The sequence below is a fragment of the Sceloporus undulatus genome, chromosome 1 (genome assembly GCF_019175285.1).
Source record: "Sceloporus undulatus isolate JIND9_A2432 ecotype Alabama chromosome 1, SceUnd_v1.1, whole genome shotgun sequence".
Classification (NCBI taxonomy): domain Eukaryota; kingdom Metazoa; phylum Chordata; class Lepidosauria; order Squamata; family Phrynosomatidae; genus Sceloporus; species Sceloporus undulatus.
Window position 1 is genome coordinate 228,279,178 of NC_056522.1, and position 24,376 is coordinate 228,303,553.

Here is a 24,376-nt window from a genome sequence, read left to right on the forward strand (position 1 = left end):
TATTATTTCTGTAGAAATAAGAAATAGTAATAAGTGAGAATTTTGAAAATCTATAAAACACCTTTTTTCAAGGCTAAAAGGAGTATTGTATTATATTACAAGGGCATCAGTAGAATATCCAAACCCATAATTATAAATGTATATTCTATCATAGCTACCAAAAGAGAGAGAAAAGAGAATTTAAAAAGTAATGTTGTGAACAGATAAGGCAACAAATATCCTTGGTAACCTGCACTCAAATGTGTTTAATTGAGCATTTCCCAGTGCATTATATTTATACACACATGCTGCCATGAGCCTTCAAGTTGTTTCTTACTTATGGCAACCCTGAGGCAAACCTATGAATGGGTTTTCCTGCAAGATGTGATCAGAGGGGTTTTGCCTTTGGCTTCCTCTGAGGCTGAAATAATTTGAGTTAGCAAATGTCACCCAGTGGATTTCTATGGCTGAGTGGAGATTTGAACCTTGGTTTCCTGTAAACCTTGTTTATCACTCAAACCACTACACCATGCTGTCTCTCTTACACATGGAGTAGGCAGACAGTTGTTTCCAACACATACATATATACACATCAAAAAGAAAAAAGAAAATCCAACAAAAATCATCCAGTAATCTGTTTACAATGAAAAGGAGATTTCCATGTGAGTTTTGCTAATTCTAACCTGGCTCTTTGCTCCTGTCTCAAACTCATATCAAGGTATCACTTTACTCAATCCCAAAGGAATTATGGTGGCCCATTCACATCTTTGTAAGTAGAAGATGGAGAAGCTCTAGACTTGTGGCCAAAACCAGACGAGGAGGTGACTGTGGCACAGACCACATAATGCTCATAACAAAAATCAGATTTAAGATGAATAAGAATGCAAAAACCATAATTATACCAAAATATAACATGAATAACATTTCATATGAATTAAATGATAATGTAAGAAACAGATTTGAACTACTGAGTATTATCGTCTGGAAACCTGAAAGACTGTAGACAGAAGTCAAAGACATAATTAAGAACAAATGCAAGAAAACACTAACAGTGACCAAAAAAGAAAAATAAGAAACAATGGATGACAGATGAAACACTTCATGCAATAAAAGAAAGAAGAAAAGCAAAAGCAAAGGGAGATAGGAACAAAACCAGAAGTATGAATAATAAATTATATATATTATGAATACAACTGTGCAATGTCTGACATGCAGTGATGAGGAGAAATACTACAATGACCAATGTAAAGAAATAGATAACAACGAAAAAGGAATAATGAGAGACCTATACAAAAAAAAATCCAAGAAATTAAAGCTATTCTGACCTGATAGTTGTTGGCATGGTCCAGGGAAGCCATTGAAATCCATAAATAATAATAATAATAATAATAATAATAATAATAATAATAATAACATTTTATTTATAAAGCGCTGTAAATTTGCACAGCAATGTACATAGAATGAGGACTGGGAGGGGGACTTTCTGGTTGGACTTCCTAATGTGGGCCGGCCAGCAGTTAACCCAGCTTTTGGATGATCATTGAGGATTCGGGTGCGATCACCCAGCGGAGGCTACAGAGGTGGTCTGAAGAAGAGACCTCTGGCTGCAGCTGCTCCCACACTAGGCTATTCTCCCACATTAGTTCTAGTCAAATTTCTAATTTTAAGAAATTAATAAGCAGATCAAGTTAATAAATGGCCCAATTTTCAACCCATCTTTTTGTATCTTGTCTCTTATTTCTGGGGTTGGTCAGCAAATAGACATCAGAAAATTTTTGAAGACTTTCTCACAGTAGGAAGGAAATTGTTAAAATTATTTTCTGTTCCCTTCTAGAATTAATGACAAATTCCATACCTAGACTAAACTAAGTTAGAATTGTACAGGGTTTTGTGTGGTATCACTGTTGATGCACATATATTAATACATTTATAGTCTTCTATGTTAAAGCAAAAGGGTCCCATTTTATGTGCAAATAATAACTGGATCTCTTTGGAACCATAGAAGACCCCTGCTTGTTTCAAAGACAGGAGTTTGAATAAGGCGATGTTCTGAAGTTTCTGTGGTCATTCTTTTCTTTCAGCCATAAAGAGATGAGCAACAATGATCAGAGTTAGAGTCTAGAGCAGAATCTTATATTTGACACTTTTCTCCTTCTCTGTTATCTTATCAGTAGCAATTCTGTTATAACAAGGTACTGCTGTACAGAGCTCTCTATATTTATAATTGGATGTAGGCTGAAAGCTTGAAACATAGAATTTTCAGCCCATCTTGGAGGGCTTTGTGGAGGAAGGGATGTACTCACCTCTTTTGCAACACTTGAATTGGTGACAACAGGGATTTTTATGGGAAGGGTTGCTGAATTCCAAGGGTTATCCTCATGTATAATATCCTGAGGATTGTGCTATATTCTGACAAAAAAATATCCACAGGAGCGTTCTTACGTGTTAAAAATGCCTAGGAGTAGTGGTTGAAGAGTTGCAACTAGAAATGCAAACAAACATTGTGTGACATTCTATAGTGTTCTCTGGTTGCAAAGACATTATAGAATGCCACATGAAATCATATGTTACCAAATTTTGATCAGTAATCAGTAACATGGGAGGAAGATGTGGATGAGGCCTAGGCAGAAGCAGCACTGGATCTCATACCTAAGTAATTGGAATTCAAACAAATCATGGTTTGCTGAATGCCCACTTTGTGTCTTTATTCAGAGAAATTTTTATTATTTTTGTGCCTCCCCTCTGAAATGTAGGCAGATACTCACTTTTATAATAAGACATATTTATACCTTAAAACTAGTCCCAGGCTAAAGGTGATTTGTTGAGAAACAAAGATGGCATAGCCCTTCAGAAGGACTGAAAAGGGGATTCTAAAGTGGTGGATTGTTTTGATATCCAGGAGGTGAAAAAAGGGTTGTTTTGATCGATGGCGGCTTATTGACTTAACCAGGCAGCGACAGGATCTGGGGCATCCAAAAATGTGGACAGAAACAATACTTGCAAGCATAGTGGGAAGTAAAGGGGGAAATGCAGTCTTGTTAGATCTGTTGGTGAGAACCCATGCTTCACTTTCTGTTTCATTAGGAAATGCAGAGTGAGGAGGAGGATTGCATTTGTTAGTAAACCCCTTTCATCCTTTGTGTTCTCCTCACCTGAGCTGTCTGCTTGTCTCAGGGTCTACATGCCTCATTCATATTCCACCTTTTTAATGTTTAAAGCTCATCAAAATGCATTGTGGGGATATCAGGGTGCTTACACTCATGAGACCACTCTAGTGCCGCCAAGGCTTTTTGTGGGCTTCTAGAGAAGATGTCTGGAGTGGGAAATGTTCATTCATGAGAGGAACTCCATGTTTGGATATGACTCTTTCAACCCAGTGTGTTGACACAAAGGTTTCTATAGATGAGGCTACATAAATCTGCTAGTACTGTAGATTCAAAACTTTGCATCTTCACAGTTGCGTGATGTAAAGAAAAATTCTCAGCTGAAGCATCTCCATTTAAGTTACTTAATTTTGTCACAGTTTTAAGGAGTTTATCTGTGTTCCAAGTGCCTAAATGGGAGTCCTTTTTATCACTGATCACTTGGATGAAAATAGAAGATATTGGATGAAAATAAAGTTGTATATCTTTGATTGGCCTTATGGTTGTTCCTATTCTGCATGTGACATTCAAACCACTGGTAAATTTCAAGTTTCTGATTAGTTTAATATAATGCTTTATAATGATGTTTATTATAGCATTTTCTGAAAAAGATGGATGAGACAGGCTTTCAAATGCCAAGTTTTGCTGACATTTAGTCTGCCATAGGTCATAAAATATCAAGGCAAAATAATGTTTTTACAATTCATTTTTATATTAATAAAATACATTATTGGGAAGGAAATGTTACTGTTATATGTAACTCAAAATAAAGACAACTGACAAATAGCAATGTTAACTGTGAATTTAATTAAAGAAGCTTGGCAGTTGAAATAACTCAGAAGTTATGCATAAAAACTTAATTGACGTGAATTTCCAAAGAATCAGACAAAAGAAAATCAGTTCATGTATATTGATCTATGGATAAATGATATGTTACTTTAAAAGACCACCTCATATGCCATGTTTTAAATAAATTTTTAAAAAGTAGAAGCTCATTTGTGTATGGCTTAAGAAAGTTTCATGTGGCCCTAAAAGTTTCACTGCTTTTTTCTTCTTCTCAAGATGTCATGTAAATGGTTTTATTATATTTTTTATTATAAATTAAGGGGCAGAAGAAGAAAGACAAAATTACTTGCCTTACATTGGTGGGGCATCTCTGTTAACATACAATGCTTGGGTAGACCAGGACCCAGGAAGTAATGCTGCAGTTTACAATCCATTTTATTCAGGATAGCTCTATTGGCTTATGTTTTCTGCATTAAAGAATGGGGATCTTCCCACTGAATAGTTTTACTTTTGCCCCCAATTGATTCAGAAATCTGTGAACACCTTATGCATTATGAATGACAACTTTATAATACCGGTGTTTTTGACACAGAAGAATCATTTCCCAACTGAAGACTGCTACATGATTAAAGATAGTATCATCATTATTAAATCAGCCATGACCACCCTGGCTGGATGTGTTCGTGGGTGAAGGAACTGGCCTAGGCCTGTTACAGACAGCCAAAATAAAGCTGCTTCGAGTCACAGTGGAGGCATAGTGTTTCAATGATGCATGCGTCCTAAGAGTCCAGAAGCCGCACCAAAGTCACACTCTAGTCCTTAGGGTGCGACTTCTGGACTTTTCCGGAAAGGGAAGTGGCTGTTTTCTATTGTGATGCTATATCCTTGATCAGGCTCACTTTTTATTGATCTTTAGGAAATCAAAGTGAATTGATAGGACAGGATATTGATTTATTTGGGTACATTGATGCATTCCCCCAAACACAGCCTCCCTCCCTCCCACAGTTTTGAATGTAGTGTTGGAGTTTTTCAATTGGGGATTGTGGTTGCTTTCAACATCCAAAAAGAAATTGCGTAGTCAATAGTGGAATAAAACTCCATGGCCTCCATAGGAAACATAGGGCTGTTCTAGATTATTTTGTGCTGCATTTATATAGCAGGGCATTGTCTGAATTGTTTTCCGCTAGATATGAAAACGCTGACCTAGTCAAGGAGGGACAATACGTATTATTATTTATTATTATTAACCTTTATTTATGAAGCGCTGTAAATTTACACAGCGCTGTACATGCAATCTTTTTAGTTAGACGGTTCCCTGCCCTCAGGCTTACAATCTAAAAAGACATGACACAGAAGGAGAAGGGAGTGGTGGAGGGAAAGGGTAAGAGGTCCAGCAGTTCCTCTCAACCTCCGAGGTCTGGACCAAGGCAGATGGACTGGAGGGTCATCCAAGTTCCTGAGTCGCCAAAAAGCAAAAGTACAGAAAACGGTATAGCCTGTTATTAATAATATATCAATACTATAAGTATGATGTGGTATTTTGCACTGTGTTAGCTTCCAACAAATGGCAGAATTCCATTTCTGTGTGAAAAATATACATGAGCATATGTATTATATGAAGATATGTTAAAGATTTAGGACTCACAGTTACAATTATGAGTCTCCCCTCTTTTTTTTTTTTTTTTTTTTTTTTTGTATCTTGTTTTGTATGTTTAGTACAGTGTGTCATTGGTATCCATAGGGGATTGGTTCCAGAATCACTCTGGGATACCAACATCCATAGCTGTTCAAGTCCCATTATATACAATGTCATAGTAAAACAGTGTCTCCTATATAAAATGGCAAAATCAAGGTTTGTTTTTGGGTGGGTGTCGGTGTGGGTGGGTGTATACACACACAGAGAGAGACAGAGACAGAGAAAGAGACAGAGACACACATCTATATTCAAGCTGTAAATGGCTGAATCCATGGAAAACAAATCCATGCATAGAGATGGCTGACTGTTCTGTTTGTTTCCAGTAGCTGTGGCCTCTCCAGCAGTGGCCCATGATGTCGTGTTTCATGATATCTGGAAAACATGAATACTTGTGTGTTATTACATTTATGTAAATTCATGCTGAAATTGTCTTTTTAACACCATTGGTTGTTAATAAACATGGTGAGAGAGAACACTGGATAAACACACCAGTAATGTTTGAATCCTAATTGATATTCTGAAGAAGTTACTAATGATATGGCCAAATTGACCTTCTGTTGTTTATAGAGAGATGTTAATACATAATTCACTAGAGCCAGTGGCATCATTAAGGGGGGGGGGGGGGCGGTGATGCAGCTCATACTGGGTGACACTCCAGAAGAAGGGTGACACCCAGTCTGGCCCTCTTCCTGAAGAAAAAAACAGCAATAATAAGGATCAAACTGCAACACTTTGCAGAGTTAATGGCCACCTGCCTCCTATAAAGTATATGGCTCCTTTAAGAGGTGACCAGGCACTTTCCCCTAGCTCCACCTTCTCCCGTACTGAAAAGGAGGGGCTTCAGAAAGATAGTGTTTGAGTGAACCAATAGCCCGCCTATCCCCCAAAATTGGGACTTGAGGTGTCTATGTTATATGTTAATAGTTTGCATGCATATTTGAATATACAGATGCACTGAGTTCAATATTATAGACAGCTTCTATGTTAAATTGTTCTCAGGTTACATGAGAATGGATAATGTCATAAGGTACTCCTCTTGGTAATCTCTATACTTCACACAAATGGATCATTTTCCATCTATGCAGAGAAATTTGAAACATTATTGGACTGACCCACATAACTTGCACCAACTGTCATTCAATTAGTTAGCAATCAACAAATGAACTGAAAACGATCAAATCTAAGAGTCAGTTGGACAAGCCAAATTTATTGAGGAAATGCAGCCAATATAGCCATGTAATGCTGAAGAAAAAATGCAGACACATCATGGAATGGGAAGGAAATGTGAATATTGCATAATTGGAACATGATCCACACCACTCCCCTCTCCTACAGCTCCAAGGAAGTCAAGAATATTTAAACTGTCCCTCCTCCTCATTCCCTAATGCTTGAGCAATAAAAAGGAGTCAGTTGCTCATGAACAGAGGCTGACCTGATAGAAGAGTCCACTGTGTGCAACAAAGGAAAGAGGCAATGGGGGAACAAATTAAAAGGAATGGGAGTGGCCTGAAAGCTAGTTTCAAGCAAGCAAGACAGACAGCAAAAGCACAATACAAGCTCTATAATTAGGTGAGTAGACTATCTCAAAGAGCAGGCTTGAAAGCCCACTGTGATGTGCACAAGGCTCCAGGCCCCAAATTCTACTGAAACCTGAAAGTCCCACCTCTATTAATGTTTACAAATGGGACAAGAATGGGAGAAGTGTGTGGAGGTGTGATAATTTCCCCCCAGTCATGCTATTAACAGGATTTAATGGTGATTTTATCATAGGAGGAGGTGTGATAATCTTCATTGTAGCAGTGGAGTAGCACAAGGAGAGCATTCCTCAAAAGAGTGGGAACAACATCCCAAACAGCCCTGAAACAAGCAGTGGTAGCAGCAGAGCATGTTGGCACCAGCAAAACTGCTGGAGGGGGGACTATACCAGTAGGTTAAACTGCATTACTTTAAAATTATCCTGAGCACAAAAACAGGAAAGGAAAGGAGCAGCAAAAGAGTTTTTTTTTTCTTCTTCTTTACTACAAAAATGGGCTGTGAAGCTGGGGAGAGAGGGGTTCCCCAGAAGCATTGATAATCTGATATGGACAGTAGTACTGTATTGACTGGCTCCTCCCAAGGTTGGGGGGGGGGTAGCCAGTTGTCTCCATTCTCTTCACAAGGGAGTGGGCTCAGCAAAGCCAACATCCAGTGTAGAGGCTTAGATTAAACAGGGATGGGTGAAGTAATAAGTTGTTGCTGCTTTCTGTGTTATCTCTACATTGACACTCTAGGCTGAGAGTTGCCCAGTCTGTACACACTCTACTTATTCCTTTTGAAATAGATATATGTGTATTTGGAGTGAGAGATCTAAAATGCTTTTAGAAGTCCCTGTACCAAGCAATATGAATGAACGGAATAAACAATGTAGTGGAAATAATTGTTGTGTGAATATAATATAATCATTCTTTATGCCATTAAGTGACTCTAGAGAGCTGCTGTTTCCTCAAGCTTCTGATTATCTGAATATCCAGATGCCTCCAGATGAGATCAGTACTTTGGCGTGCTATGCCAGGATAACACTTTCCTGTTCCATAATTAAACAGGTGACTCAGTCCTGTTATATGTCTGAGGAAATTTAACATTTCCTCCTCAAAACAAAGAATACTATTTTTATTCATTCACAGCAAGATGCTTAGTAGTGTTTTATTGTGTAAAAGTAATAAAAGTAATAAAATAAAAATCGTAGAAACTGACTTATTCTTCCTCTTCATTTCAGAGATACTGAAAAAGCCTTTTAATGATACTATACTATTTCTGAGAGATAGGGTATTATGCTTTGTGATACTTAGAAAGAAGGAAGGAAATACCCTAAAGCTATCAAAAAGAAAGACTTCAGCCAGTGACTGGATTCTGGTTTAAAGGATTAGTAGTGGCATATGAAACCTTTGGCCTGTACTTTGCCACTGTGATTCCAGAAAAAGGAATGCCTAAGGTGAATCTTTTCAGCTGTAACAAAACTGACAGTATTGGACAGCTTTTATGTAATGCAGAGTTGAAAGTATTTTTTTTTTAAAAAAAAATGGGAATTTTATTATTTTTCCCCCTTCTGGTATGACTTGAAATCCACATGGATTAAAATGAGGGGGGATAATTTTGAGCCCCTCCAATATTTTCAAAATTGCTTTATCTACATGGATTAAATGTCAGAATTTATACCAAGTACCCATGTGAGTGCTTTGGGAGTACTTAGCATATTAAGATTTCAAAAGGAATAGCTCAAGGAACAACATTATATGTAAAGCATGTGTGCACCAGCAACAAGTTCATGATATGCAGGTGGATGGATAAATATCTAAGGAGAGGGAAACAATATTGATATCACCATGGGAATCTTCTAAAGGAAGGGATAATATAACCACAGTGATACTTTTTCCTGTAAATGTCTAGGGCCTGAAACACATAGGCAAAATGACACAGCTTTAGGCCACATTGGGGGCATGATGTTTACCAAAATGCAGCCTGAAGTTGCACTGGGGCAGCCCCAGCGAAAAAGACCTGGGCTAAGAAGAAGCAGATCAAATCCACTCCTTCTGACAGCCCAGTTCAGGAATGCGTCAGTGACCTGGATTGGAACCAGGCACATGTAGTTGCTGTGGTTCCCGTGCTAACTGCACCAGTGCAGCCCACTCCTTTGGGCCTACCTCTTTTGGGTCTAAGTTAAATTTTATAAGTTATTTTTTAACAAATAATTTATTTTTTGTCCCAATGTTGGATAATTAAAGAGTAGTTATTGCTGTTACTGATTGCAATAATTTCTTTCATTGTTGATTGTGTTTTTTAACATGTGTTCTCTGTCACCTATATGATTAAGTATATTTAACAGTGGCCTTGTACAGATGAGCCATTAAGCACGTCCTGGCGACGTACTAGGGTTGCCTCAGGGCGTTGTGTATATACGCCCCGCAACCCTAGTACGTCACAAGGACATCAAAATGGTGGTGCCCTGTCTACATGGGCGCCGCCATTTTGATGTAACGTCCGCATCACGTCCAAATGGCACAGCACGTCCATTACATTCTGGCACTGCTGCAGGGCGCCTGTGGCGCCCTTTCAGCGGCACTGGAAGGAGCTCCGAAATGGAGCTCCTTTTGCGCTGCGTATCGCTGGTGCAAGTCTTTACATGGCTGTGCCAGTGATACAAAAGAGAAAAGGGCCGAGCGGCCCCTTTCGCTCTTTCCCCACCACTGTTGAGGTGTCCTTGAGACATTAAGCCCCAAGGACACCCCTTTCCAGGCCAGGGGGAAGTGGCGTTTTGCCACTTCCCTGAGGTCTGGAAAAGCAGTGGATCAGGGCCTCCAGGGCTGCCGCTGTGGCAGCTCAGACCCCAATCTGTTGGTGAAAGGGGCGGGTGCAGGCTGCCCCAATGGGGCGGTCTGTATCCCGCCTAAGGGCCAAAATAGATGGCTTGAATGGGGCAGCGTAAAACTGCCCCACCTCAAGATGGATTGGGGCTATGGCAGCTTCACTCTACAACCCCAATCTCTGGCAGTGGTGGCCAAAAAATGAGCAGTTTTCAACCATTCCTTTTTTCGGCTGTGGAAAAACTGCCTTTAGCAGCTTTTCCATGGCCCTGTGACATCTTCCTGGCATGTTGGGGGCTTGCAGCATGTAACCACCATGCCCCCAAAATGCCCAGAAGCTGGCCCATGTGTGGGCAGCTGGACAGTTAGAAGCCGGATATCGGGCAGCTTCAGAATGTGCAGCATCAAAACGTTACTCTGTGAAGCCGCCCAGTGGCAGCACAAAATAGCAGTCTGTTTCACCGCTTAGTAACCTCTGGACTGGCAGACCTCCCCCTCCCCCTAAAAACAAAACCTGCTGGAAACATCATTTGCCTATGATCTGATAGTTGGAAGAATGAGTAGCCTGCTTTCCATGCAGGTGATTCCTGGTAAAACAGGTTACGTGAAGTAAGTTACAATCATAGTAATAGTTTCAAAATTGTGACTAAGTAGTGAACATGAATACAAAATTGTTACATAAATTTACTCATCCATAACTGTTTTGTATTCACTATTGCTACTTTCACAAGATATTTGACCCTTTGACCAAAATGATGATTTTCCCTAGTTTGAATGCATTCAGAACATTATGGTTAAGTAGAATTCATTCTTAATTATTAACTCCATTTAGTCAACATATCCACATGTTTTAGGTCTCAAGAGATACTGCAATACAAACTAGGAACAGTTAGCTAAAATTGCATGACATTCGTTATTTCCTATACTGTTAAAATTTAACATATACATACACACTACTAGATTTAACATTTGAAACTATGGACACGCTCCTAGGGATGAGAAGACAAGTGAACAGTATACAACTGAAGGGGAAAACCAATAAACAAATACACTGTTTTGACAAGAGGTAAAGGTGATTATTGCCATGTGTTGCCTTTGTTTTTTGACTAAATAAAGGCTTTCAGAGCAGATTCTGTGTCAGCTCATCAGCTTTGGTATGTACTCAGTACAGTTTGAAGTGAAACATTTTAAGCCTTAACAATGATTTTGTTATTGCATTTTGTGCCAGAGGTTCCAAACAAGACCCGTCAGATTGACTGTTGAAACTTTCACTCTTTTCCAAATATAAATGGGAAGCTTTGGTTTCTGCCATTTCCCCCCTCCACACCTGACTGATTATTGTGTTGCTGAGACATAAACAAAAGGATCAGGGAGGAAGAAGAATTAGCAGATCAGCAGGGAAGAGCATGGGATTATATTACTATATTTCCTGATTAGCTCATAGCTAAACAAAAACAAAATATTTACTAATTTACATGATAAATTTGAAATTATAATAAGTATATGTTACATCTTTTGATTTATATGTAGTGTGTTAGGGAAAAGAAATGGTGTTCATTAAATTTAACTCTTACTGATATTTCCTTCCATTTCACTATCAGTAAATCTTTGTATATGCTGTATGATGGCCTTCCCACCTGCAATGACAACATCAGACAAAATGGGGGGGGGGGGGGAGGTGTTTCTAATTGACCACAACATTACTGAACTTCAGAAATCTGCAATGTGGCAGCTCATGGACAAGTGGGGCAGTAGATTCTGGGTTGTTGTTGTTGTTGTGTACCTTCAAGTTCTTACTGACATATGGTGCCCTAAGGCAACTTTATTGTTGAGTTTTCTTGGCATGTTTCTTCAGACAAAGTTTGTCATTACCATCATTTGAAGCTGAAAGAGTGTCACCGTGTGAGTTTCCATGGCCAAGAGAGGATTTGGATCCATGTCTCACAGTGTCTTACTCCAACACTCAAACCATAACACCTCACTGGCTTGGCCCAGTTAAATTGAACCTCTCTGAGGTGCATACCATCTGGTTGAGAGACATGAGCGAAAGACTCCATTGCATGATTAAGGTGAAGAGAAACTGGGGTCCCAGTTGATCCCCTCAAATGCAACTGGTTAGCACTCTTAAAGGGGAGTGAAAGCCTGGAGCAAAAAAAAAAAAAAAGGCATACAGGTAAGGATTCTTCACCATTGATCCCTTAGGAGAGAATACCAGGTTGCTGTTTTGTTTATGGAATATAAAATGCTGTCAAGATTTCAGCTTTCAGAATCAGCTATACACTGAGCATTTATGCAATTTATTTTATTTACTTAGCTATCTGTGCTAATGGAATGGCAGTTAGTACACTGGAACTGCAGATACACTTCTATTTGTGTGTGGGAGAGAGAACCATGGAAGTAGTTATGGAATATGATCACCTATACATATTCACCATGATTTTACAAGTTATTTCAACAATCCATAACTTGTGAATGAGAATTAAAGTAGATTGCACAATGGTGAGGTCTAATACAGATGACCTGACGGCAGCAGGGCATACTACGTTATACTATGGTGACAGCTTTGTCAAATGTCATCATACAGCTAAACTATACAAAGTAGGTTTTCCCCCCTTGAAAAATAAAGTCATTTTCCAAGAGTGGTATTAAATATGAAATTCCCAACATGCTGGCACTACATTTCCTTTCTCCACTCAAAGAATCATTTTACCAAGGAGGAGAAGGAGACACAGGAGTGAAAAGAACTAATGTGATGTAGTGGCTTGAATGCTGGACTCTGGAGACCAAGGTTTGAATTCCAGCTCAGCCATGGAAACCCACTGGGTGACCTTGGGCAAGTCACACACTTTCAGCCTAAGAGGATGGCAATGGCAAACCTTCTCTGAAGAAACGTGACAAGAAAATGCTATGATAGCTATAAATTAGGGTCACCATAAGATGCAAATGACTTGAAGTGATGGTCATTTCACAACAACAACAAAATTAGGACAGTGAAATCGCTCACATCTGGACATGTTATCTTAGCTGCGTTTGTATTTCCTTGGTCACACTGCCTGCTTCCTTTTCTTTGGATGCCTAAACTTTCATTCTAGATACTCATCTGCAGTGCTATGTGACTGCAATGCTAGAAATTTGGAGACTGAAGGAAAACTGTGGGAGGGAGAATGCCCTAATTCCCTCCCCTCATAGTTACACCCCTGCCGATGAAATAATCCACATGGTCAGAACTTATTTTCTCCCTCTTATAGTTTGTCTGTGAAAGCAGTGTCTTCAAACTGTTGCTGACCCTTCATGTTCTTTTAATGCCCCTCTCACTATAAAGTTCTTACTTCAGTCAAAAAGGGGAGAAAAAATGTACTTTGTTAAAAGAGCATGTGGAGTAGGAGGACAATAATTTAGCATAAAATGTTCTACATGTTCTAAGAAGCAGTTATGAAGTCTGCTGTGCACACCGTAAAGCACAGCATTTATTTTCAAGTGGCATGGGGTGTCCTCTGCAAATAAAAAGCTATTTTGCTTCTTTTTCTGAACATAATACATGTCACTGGAACTTCCAGATGAAGAAAGAACAGTCAGAACTGTTCTGTTCTTTGCCTTGCTCTATAATAAAATATGCTGGAAACCATGATTGCCTAGGCATGGTTAGATGGGTAGTGGGATGATAGTGTGGCCAATTTGCCAAGGTATCTCTGCAGCCATTTCGATATATTAGTTACAATTATTCCATTTTTGTTTGCTTTTGGTATTGAATGGGACTGTTCATTTTTACAGCGTTTAGCAATATTAGCATTACAGACTCCTTCTATTATAAGTTCCCAAGTACAGTCTTGCATAAAGTTGTAGCCCTAATACTTCATATCACAAAGACCCAGACTGCCAGGAATATATTTCCACTTACTATATGAAATAGCTGTAACTAGGAGGTTTTATAGTTGGGATTTTTAAAAAAATCATTTTGTTATAGGGATACAAAAGGAGAGAAGATTATGCTTTTTTTCTCTTTTCATATTTTTTAAGCCTTGTTCTTTTTGTACGAACCAAGGAGAAAAAGTAAAAAATTTGTTCTCATAGACTCTGAACACAGTCATTCATAGTTGTCTTCCATAGCATGGGTTGCAATTATGCAATCCTTCAGATATTATTGGATTTATAAGTCCCAGAAGCCCTAGCAACATACCCAGTGTTGAAGAATGCTGAAAGTCACATTAAGGCAACATCTGCAAAGCTGGATGATCCCTGCCACTGCTGTACATGCTCACATGCCACTAGTTCACATTTTATTTAGTTGGCCTTGCTTCCATCAAAATGTGTGTAACATATTTCTATTAAATATGCTCCAACCATCTGATTTCACAGGGATAGTCCTGATTAATCTTCTGTTGTCCACTTTTTCAGCTGCTTTGAAAATATCCCATTTTTCCTCTCTTTGCCCCATTTTTCTCCTTTGTCCCAGCATACTTCAAATTGATTCAAATTGCAAAATTCAAAGTGCAAAAGTAGTTTACCTTCAGTTAACCCAGCAAGCAGGAGAGTAGAGAAGGGGCAAATCTTGCCTTCCCAGTAAACTCAGGCAAAAAGACACTGCTGCAGCATCTCTCGGTTTGTGTATTTTTCTCATTAATACCCTTTGTCGTCTTGGCCACACTGTGGTGTTGTTTAGCCACATCTTTGTTGGTTTTCATCTTTGAAATGTTGGAGGGTGTGTTATTAATCATATTCTTGTTATATTGATTTCCATTCAAACTCCCTACAACATATAATGAGAAACTGTGACCCATATTAACAGCAATGAAGGCAGTTAAAAGAGCAAATAAGGGTAGTTAATGAAACAATATTTCTTCAGAATAAATATTGACTATAGTCTCTCCTAATTGTAGATGCAAAGATGGGTTATCTTCTCCTTCTCCTTGTTTTTCCATACTTCCAGGGACAGACATAGTTTTTTTCAAATGACAAACCAAACACTGGAATGCCTTCTTTCATTTTACAGTCTGCTCTTAAGGAAGTACCATGTCATGTTTAATTTGTTTACTGCATTTGGGAATGATAAGTGCAGAGAGTAACAATTATAATTAGCCCTGTAATAAACCAGATTTGTTTTGGGAAGTTAACAAATTTATGGCCATTTGCCACAATTACAGCAGAAATGCCATCTGTGAAAACATGCTAAACTTAGTTTATGGATTTCATATCAGTCACTTTCAGGCATATAAATGAATTATGTGTGGCTCAGTGGGATTACAATAATCCTCCCCTTATCTATGGGTTAGCTTTCTGTAATTTCAGTTACCGTGGTCAGCCATGGTCCAAAAATATAACATGGTCCTCCATTATCCCTGGTTTTACTCACCATGGTTTCAGTTATCTGTGGTCAATTGCAGTCTGAAAGTGTACTAGTATAGGGTTCAGTACTATTTGAAGTTTCAAGCATCCATTCATGTTCTGGAATGTATCACACATGGAAACAGGTGGACTACTCTGCTCATGTTAGTTCTACCTCCATTCTTTCCATTTTTCTGAAGGCAATGCCTGATTTTCAAGTGTTCAGTGCCAAGATTAGACAACTGCCTTTATCATCTGTTTATTGTGAAATGTAAAAGTCCACCTTGTGACCTGTTCTGGTCAAGTATTGTGGTTGAGACTATTCCAGGCACTTAAAACTGTGTGTATGTATTTTGCAGGGCTTAAATCAAAAGAAGACTAGGAATGGGGAGGACAGCTAGGGAAGTACTAGAAAAGATCCTAATGAGTAAAGGTATACAATTAAGCACTACAGTTAGAATCATCCAAACAATTGTATTCCCCATCACCATGTAGAGATGTGAGAGCTGGATAGTGAAGAAAGCATATAGGAACAAAAGCAATCCATTAGAGATATGGTGCTGGACAAGAGTGCTGAGGATACTGTGGACAACAAAAAAAGCAAAAGGATTCTTGAACAATTCACACCTGAGCTCTCCCTGGAAACCATGATGACCAAATTGAGGCTGTCATAATTTGGAAACATCATGAGAAAGCATGTCTCACTAGAAAAACAACAACACTAATGCTAGGAAAAGTAAAGGACAGTAGAATCAAAGTATTATAGGGAAGTATCATTGAAAGAAACCTCAAGGGCAATCCAGTCGAGCCCCCTGCCAGGCAGGAAGTCACAATCCAAGTACCTCCAACAGATGGCCATCCAACCTCTGTTTAAAAACCTGCAAAGAAGGAGACTCCACCACACTCTGAGGAAGTGTGTTCTGCTGTTGAACTGCTCTTACTGTCAGGAAGTTCTTCCTAATGTTTAGGTGGAATCTAAGAAGGTAGATAAAGGTAGAAAGAGGGGAAGGCTGCATTCTAGACGGATACTCAATCAAAGAGGTTATGTGCATGAGTTTGCAAGACCCAAGCAAAGCAGCTATGAACAACAATGAGCAGAACACTGGAGGACAGGAGGACTTGGAGATGTAGGGTCACCATGAGTCAAGGTAAACGCAAGGGCAGTTATAAAAAAAAACCATTATGTTATTACTTAGTGGGCCCTTGGTGTAATCAGATGATTTTCACAGCAACACTAGGACTTTTCTCTGTAGAAGTTGCAACAATGTGTGTGTATTTGAGGAGAAATCTGATCTAATTTTCATAGTATATAAACATTTATGAATGATTTTTTTCCTGACTCATATAGCAGAAATAAAAGTCATTATAATAATATGTTAGTCTTTAAAGTGCTGCTCTGTTTTCTCCACTGCTATACAGACACACACTAACAGAGCTACCCCCTTTCCCACAATTGGAAGCAGTGTGCAACATAGTGGCTCCAGGCAGTATTCATCAGCAGTTCTTGCAGGCCTGAGTTTGGGGGAAAACCAATATAAACGAAGAAGAAGAAGAAGAAGAAGAAGAAGAAGAAGAAGAAGAAGATAAAATTTCCAGTAAAAATATCATTTTCAAAGAAAATAAAAGAAAGATGTAGGAAAAATTGGTAAACTGTTAGTATGCCTTGTATGTGTTGTAAAATTTGCTAAGGTTATCAAACAGAACAAAGAACTAGGCATGTGGAGGAAGAATGAGGGAAAAGATTTCTGAGTGAAAAAAAGTGCTCACTGAATGAAGAACTGGTAACTGATTGAAGAACAGGTACCAAAGGTCAATTTACATGGTCATGTCTTTCAGTGGAGACATATGAATAGTGGGTCTCCCAAAGATCTGGATTGGGACCAAGTACCTTGTTCATAAATATAGTGTTAGGTTACCTATATAATATCAGATATTTGAATATAATACCACATTATTTAGAATTGCTTTATTTTAATAAAAAGGGGGGGTTGCGATCAGCCTCCACATTTTGAAGAACAACCCTCACATTTTAATTGCTTTAACATAGCAAATGCAATTCAGTGTAAGCATACACTGAATTGTAAGCAAATAAAAGCTATGTACATTGGGGCAAAAATTCTGAATTTGTATGTTCAGTAAAGGACACCAGGATGGTAACCAATTAGGGCCCCATCCACTGCAGAATGATAGTGCTATGATAGTTTTTTGTGGGTTTTCGAGCTATGTAGCCATGTTCTAGAAGAGTTTCTTCCTGATGTTTCGCCAGCATCTGTGGCTGGCATCTTCTGAGAATGCTTGCCTGGAAAGGTGTTGGAGATAGATAGATAGATAGATAGATAGATAGATAGATAGATAGATAGATATTGTGCCACCTGGAAAGGCAGGAGTGATTTGCATGTGTATTGTTCTGTTGCTAATGGCAGGCCTCAGGGTGGGAGGGTCTGCAAAGGACTATTAGTGTCTGCTTGATTAGTGCTCATTGTCTGCTGGGAAGCCCCTGACCCTGGGAGATTTCTCATTTGCATTTGTTGAGTCTTCTTCTTGCTATTTTTCAAGCAGACCCTAATCCTCCTTTGCAGACCCTCCCACCCTGAGGCCTGCCATTAGCAACAGAACAATACAGATGCAAATCACTCCTGACTTTCCAGGTCACACAGTATATTTATACCCAACTCCTTTCCAGGCAAACATTCTCTGAAGATGCCAGCCACAGATGCTGGTGAAATGTCAGGAAGAAACTCTTCTAGAGCATGGCCACATAGCCCGAAAACCCCACAAAAAACTATGTATGCCGGCCATCAAAGCCTTAAACTTCACATTGTCTATGATAGTGCTATGAACTGACCATGACTTGAACTGTCATGGTCTTATCCCATGGCATCCTGGAGTTTGGAGCAGGGGAATGCTCTGGCTAAGAAGTCTGAATGCCTTCTTACCAAGTATGCCCTTGGTGCGCACGAATGGACTTATACATGTTTTGAATACACATGCCTAGCAGGGATTTTGTAACATTGGCCAATAGTGTGTCAGGCAATTTGGATTCAAAAAGCCACATTCACTCCAAACTCTGAAAGGGGAATCAATTCAAAGACATGGCCATGTTACTGGAAAATCAGGAATCTCCTAGCAACTTTGAGACTAACTGAAAGAGAAGTTGGTAACATGACCTTTCATAGACATGAGTGCTATCAACTTCTGTCTTTCTTAGAATCATAGAGTTTGAAGAGACCCTAAGGGCCATCCAATCCAAGCCCCTGCCATGCAGTAATACAGAATTAAAGGTGACCACCAAGCCTCTATTTTAAAATCGCTAAAGGAGACTCCACAACACTCCAAGACAGTGAATTCCACTCTTGAACAGCTCTTACCATCAGGAAATGTTTCTTCATAATGTTTAGATGGAATCTCTTTGCCTGTATCTTGAATCCATTGCTCTGTGTCTTATTCTCTGAAGTGGCAGAAAACAAGCTTGCTCAATCATCAGTATCACATCCTTCCAAATATTTAAACATGTCTATCATGTCACTTCTTACTCTTGTCTCCCCAAGCTAAATATACTCAGCTCCTCATAGGGCATAGTGTCCAAACCTTTCTTCACTGTTTTGGTTGTTCTCCTTTTCAGTTAGTCTCAAAGGTGCCACAAACTTCTTTGCATACAACAACCAAGTTGTAATAGCACTGGGGAATAGCAGATATTATGGTTAAGTTCCAAAAATGGCAAAAGAACATGTGGAATAGTAAATTTGGAGTGCTCTGAAAGTTTGGAATTGAAAACAGTTTGAAGCTGTATGAGTTTCTAAGAGGAAGAAGAGAGGAGAAAAAGAGGTTCAAAAGAAAAATAATATAATATGATCCCTAATCCACACACACACACCAGAGAAATAGGGGGCAATGTGGTGGAGCTGTGTGTACAGGAAAAATAACAGCCCCCCACCCCACACCCCAAAATAGATATAAGAGATTGAAAGTTACCTGTCTTTTGTCCTGATGGAAAAGATATCTGTCTTTTGTCCTGTTGGATTTGTGAGAAGCTAGGATGCTAGCACTCTTGGACAGAACAGTGCAGAGACAAAGAAAAGTTCACAGATGTCCTATAAGCCAGATCAAGGACCTTGAGAAAAAGAATGAGTTATAAAGATTCTCTGGCCAAACTCCTAGATTGTAGGGATCTTAGAGTGATTTCAGCTTGAAGGAATGAAGCTTATTTTAGGCAGTGATTTTCAGATTTACACATATGCAGGGCTGTTGTACAGATCTGGGTACTTCCTCACAGTCCCCCAGTAAGCTGGCTATCCCAGGATTCCATAGAACTGACTAATTCCTACTTAATGATTTCACTGGTTCATCTCCTAGCATGACTAAGGTCCTTATCACACGAAGGATATGTGCCCCCATCCCGAAGGGAAGGGAAAGTAAACTCAATTTACGCTAGCACGTGAAGAGTTAAATTATGATCATTCCTAAGGCAAAGTAGAGTGACCGCAAAATAAGTTTTCATATCAGTAACTATCATCAATTCGGATTGACATGCTCAGTGGGGCTGAGAAGAAGCCCAGGGCAAATCCCTTCTGGAGAAACATACCAAGAAAACCCCCATGACAGCTTCACCTTAAGGATCAGGAGGAATGATGAGGAGGAGGAGGAAGTTTTTCAGCCAAATCACACTCTCTCAGCCTTAGAGGATGACCAGGGCAACCTCCCTGAGGTTTGAATCCCAACTGAGACGGGGTTGCCGGGGTGACAGAGCAAGAACGGGGCAGGATCAGGGAGGAGGAGGAGGAGGAAGCACCAGGACGCAGGAGGCCAGTGGGGGCGAGATTGGGGTGAAGGAGGAGGAGGAGAAAGAGAACCTGGGAAAAGTGACTCTCTTTTTTTTATTTTGGACTCCAGGCTTCAAGAATGAGTTTTCCCCCAATCGTCCAAATTGATTTCTGATGCATTGGGTGAAAGGAGAGGGAAACAAGTCCCAAAGCCTTGCAGAGGGGAGGAGGAGAGGGAGGAAAGGGGGAACTTCAGCCAGGGCAAAGAGAGGCTCCCCATTTTGCAGAGGGGAGCCTGGGCTCTGGTGGGCTCTTCAGCTGCCTCACCTCCCTGTCCAGCCCCCTTGATCGCCCCTCTTCCCCCCACCCAAAGGAGACTTACCCCAGACACCTCCCCAAGCACCTAGCACCTAGGAGGAAGAGGCAGTGGTTGCTCCTGCCTCTGATCCAGCTCCCTTGCAAAAGAGGGGTGTTTGAAAAGCAGGAGGAGGGAGGAATTTAGGGGGGGAAAGTTGCTGCGAAACTGACCAACTGTGCCCAGTGTTTATCTATCCTGAAACCCAGAGTCACTGGCCCATCCATCAGGGTGAAGGAAGAGGAGGAAGCACAAGGACGGAGGGGGCCAGTGGAGGTGAGATCGGGATAAAGGAGGAGGAGGTAGAGGAAACATGGTCTTCCACACCAGACCAATTCAGACTGAAATCAAAGTGACCTTGGAAACAATTTTTGTGAATTCGCTTGTTACTGAATTCACCGAATTCCAGAGTGACTTTGGATTGGTTTAGGATCAGGCTTGGAATAGCTCCGCAGTGACAGCAATCACATGTGATGATTCACCGCAATTTCATGTGAATTCACATGGATGGGTACCGTGTACCAATTTTCGTAGTGTGATAAGGTCCATTGTCTGAGTCATTCATATTCTTTATATGTAGCCTTTTTCATCCTTCAGATAAACCTTTTCTCTGAACTGAATAATCATTGGGCACCTGGAAGATTTTCTCCTGTTTTTTCAGGCCAAAAAGCAGTATATATTCTAAGGGTCAAATACGTAAGAAAGCTTTGTGTATTGCAGATAGCTTTTGGTGGATCTACACTGTAGAAATAATACAGTTTGTCCAAGACTTCATCCTACTGAATCCTGGCATTTGTTGTTTTGTTCAATTCTTGCATTTTTGTAATTGTTGTATTTATATTCACTACAATTTACAAAAAATGTACTTACGTGTTTTATTTGAGTCTGTGCTACCCATGAATCTTGGTAAGCTAATGCACACTTCCTCTTGGATCAGCTTTCAATATGCTATCACAAACAGAAACCATCATGAAATTACCTACATTCAATGCAAACATACAGCAGTGAATTCAATAATGCCTCACATGACTGCAAGGCACCAGCGCTCTTTGGAAGCGAAGGCTAACAATCTTGTAAAACTACAAACAGATGGAACTACAACACTTGCAGTGGTGTCAAACTGCGTTATTTCTACAGTGTAGACGCACCCTCTGAAACATATGGGCCAACTTCCTGCAGTGCAGTTTGGAACCCAGTACCCTTCAAATTGAGATCTCCTTCTTCTGAAGTCTTCTTTAATGCTAAAATTCTGCTACAGATTATTTTGCAAGGTACACAGAGAGGTGTAGTGAGGAGAGGAAATCACTGGTCCTGATGGAAGCAGTAGGATCAGGCAGATATGCACCACTGGCTCCTGGCCATCTATTTGTGTGTAATATGCCCACATTTATCTGGACCCTTTTTAATGAAGCATGAGCAAAGGCTGCAGTATAACATACACAAATTTTCCTTGTAACTGCCAATTGGAGCAGAATGTCAACCAATATAAGTGGGAACGCATGCCTTCTATTGGTGATTTTGTAACTGCAGAAAGCCGGATGAACTTCCAAAAGACCCCAGAGGTCCTCCAGACACAGTTCGACAGACAATTACTGACATTTTCTAAACTTTTAAGCACTGTGGTCTAATAAAGAATATAACTGTACTTAATTCTTTCTAACTGAAATCAATGGGACCTACAAGTATTTAACTTTAGTTGGACCATGCCCTTCATGAATGCTACAACATTTAGAGTGGCTAAATCTGGCTAATACTGTTGTGTTTTTTTAAAATAATAATAATTAATCAGCTCAGACATTCTTTGTTTTTGTTTTTTAATGCTGGTACTTAACAGCCCTTTTACTAAGTCTAGAAAATCATCTCATTGATTTTCCCAGCAATATTATAGCATTCATTCTCAGAAATCAGATTATTCTTTATAGTGTTAAAGTCATGGCAAGATGGTCTTCTATTTGCAAATGTAATTTAGTCTCATGAGAAAGTAATCTTGTTAAAATTTTGTCAGGTTAATTGAAATTGATTTGTGTTTACTAAACATAGTGGTTGCTAATCAAATATCAAGCTTAGAAGCTTTGGAAGTACATTTGATAGATTCCTGTTAGTTGTGCACTGATGAATCAGTGAGTGAAATCTTTGGAGCGATAATTTTTGTAAGGATTGGCATTTTTCCTTCTTTCAAATGGGTAAGATTAATGTGTCAATAGTTTGCCCTCTATGAGATGTTATGCTTTGGCTTAGATGAGATAATCATGAAGTCTGGATTACATCTGTGTATCATATGTCAATAGGTCATATTTACTTTTCCAGCTGCTTAATTGCTTCACATTTCTTCTGCTCTGTCTTACTGATTTTTTCCCCCGACACAAGCATAAGTTAATTATTGTGTTCAGTTTATGTTCAGTGTATGAGAAAAGCATGGCATCCAACATAAGCCTGAATGCGGGATATACACCTTTGGTCTGCGATGTCTCTGTCTTTCTCTATTTACTCCACAAATTTATTTCCTCCACTGTCAACATTGCTATTCCTGTTCTATATTTTTATGCCTTTTGCTAGAGATAGAGTGTTGGCACTGGAAGCATATTGTGTGACCTTAGGCAACTAATTATCTCTTAGCCTAACCCAAGTAAAGTACAGTGAGAAAATAGGTTACTTTGTGCAGACTGCTTAGGGGAAAGATGAGTTACTAATCAAATGGATACATTTCTGTAAAGCAATCTTAACACCTGCAAACAAATAACAACAGTTTTATTTTAGTTTACTAGCTTTTAAACTTTTAATACTATTTATGCTCTCATTTATGAGCTATAAATTGTTTTTAAAAATAATGAAAAGTATTACAGCACCTTAAAGATGAACACATTTATTGAGGTATGATTTTTTAGTCTTCAGATCTTTTATTATTATTATTCTCTGCAAAAGACTGAGACAGCTACCTTTCTTGAGGTTAACAGACATGTCTACTAAAATAAATCATAAAGAGAACTTTTAAAATATAGGGCATCTTATCTTCTTCCGATCAAAGATAATGTATAATGGAAGTCTTAATTTCTTTTCACAGAAAACTCTTCTTCACAGATTATGGAAATGTTGCTAAAATTGAGAGATGTGACATGGATGGGATGAACAGAACAAGAATAGTAGTGTCAAAAATAGAACAGCCCACTGCCATTACACTAGACCTGATCAGTAAATATGTTTACTGGGTAGATGTGTATCTGGACTCTGTGGGAGTGGTTGACTATCAAGGACACAACAGACATACAATAATTGAAGGCCGGCAAGTAAGTATCTTGCTTTATTTCCAGCATTGCTCTGCATACACACTGGCATGTTTTTATTTGTGTGATAGAGACACTACCCATAGATTTAGCCATTCTTGATGCTAATGTATAATTTTACTGAATGGTTTTGCAGAATGTTTATTTCACATATTATAACAAATAGTCATGTAAGCTTTTATTGAATCTTTTTGTATTTGTTTTTGCTTATTGTAGGTAATTTCAGCATTGCTTGTACATTTGCAGTAGCATATTCAAAGCTGATCCAAGAGGAAACTGGCATTGGCTTACCAAGAGATGGGGCTAGCACAGACTCAAATCAAATACATAAATGCATTTTTGTAAATTGTAGTGAATAGAATTGCAGCAGTGCAAGAAATGAGCATATATAGTTTTAAATCCAGATTGATGAAGAAAGAAGTGGATTTTCATCTCTTAGAACCTATGAAACTTTCCTGCCCCAAGTATTTTCAAAGAATTGAATGGCATGAATTAATTCTCAAGGTCAGCATAGTGTCATGCTATTTGCAAAATGTACTTCCTTGTTAGACTTCTTAAAACGATGGGCCAACAAACATCATGAATGAACTCTTCTATGTAGGAAGTACCTTCAGAGCCAGTTCACACATCCATTTGGGTCTGTGATAGTCATGTCTTTTGGTCAGCCCATTTTGACTTCAATTGTAACACTGCATAGTGAAAGTCTGTGTGCCT

The 24,376-nt window shown here is 39.2% G+C and overlaps 1 protein-coding gene across 6 annotated transcripts in view; it reads left to right on the top strand.

Moving 5' to 3' along the window:
• The window catches only part of LRP1B (LDL receptor related protein 1B), a 1,051,820-nt gene that overhangs the window by 685,101 nt on the left and 342,343 nt on the right, over positions 1–24,376 (top strand). For all 6 annotated transcript variants that reach the window (XM_042437575.1, XM_042437584.1, XM_042437621.1 and 3 more), the window contains one exon: positions 23,443–23,665. In XM_042437575.1, coding sequence (XP_042293509.1) covers positions 23,443–23,665 — 223 coding nt within the window. The remainder of the gene's footprint in view (positions 1–23,442; positions 23,666–24,376) is intronic.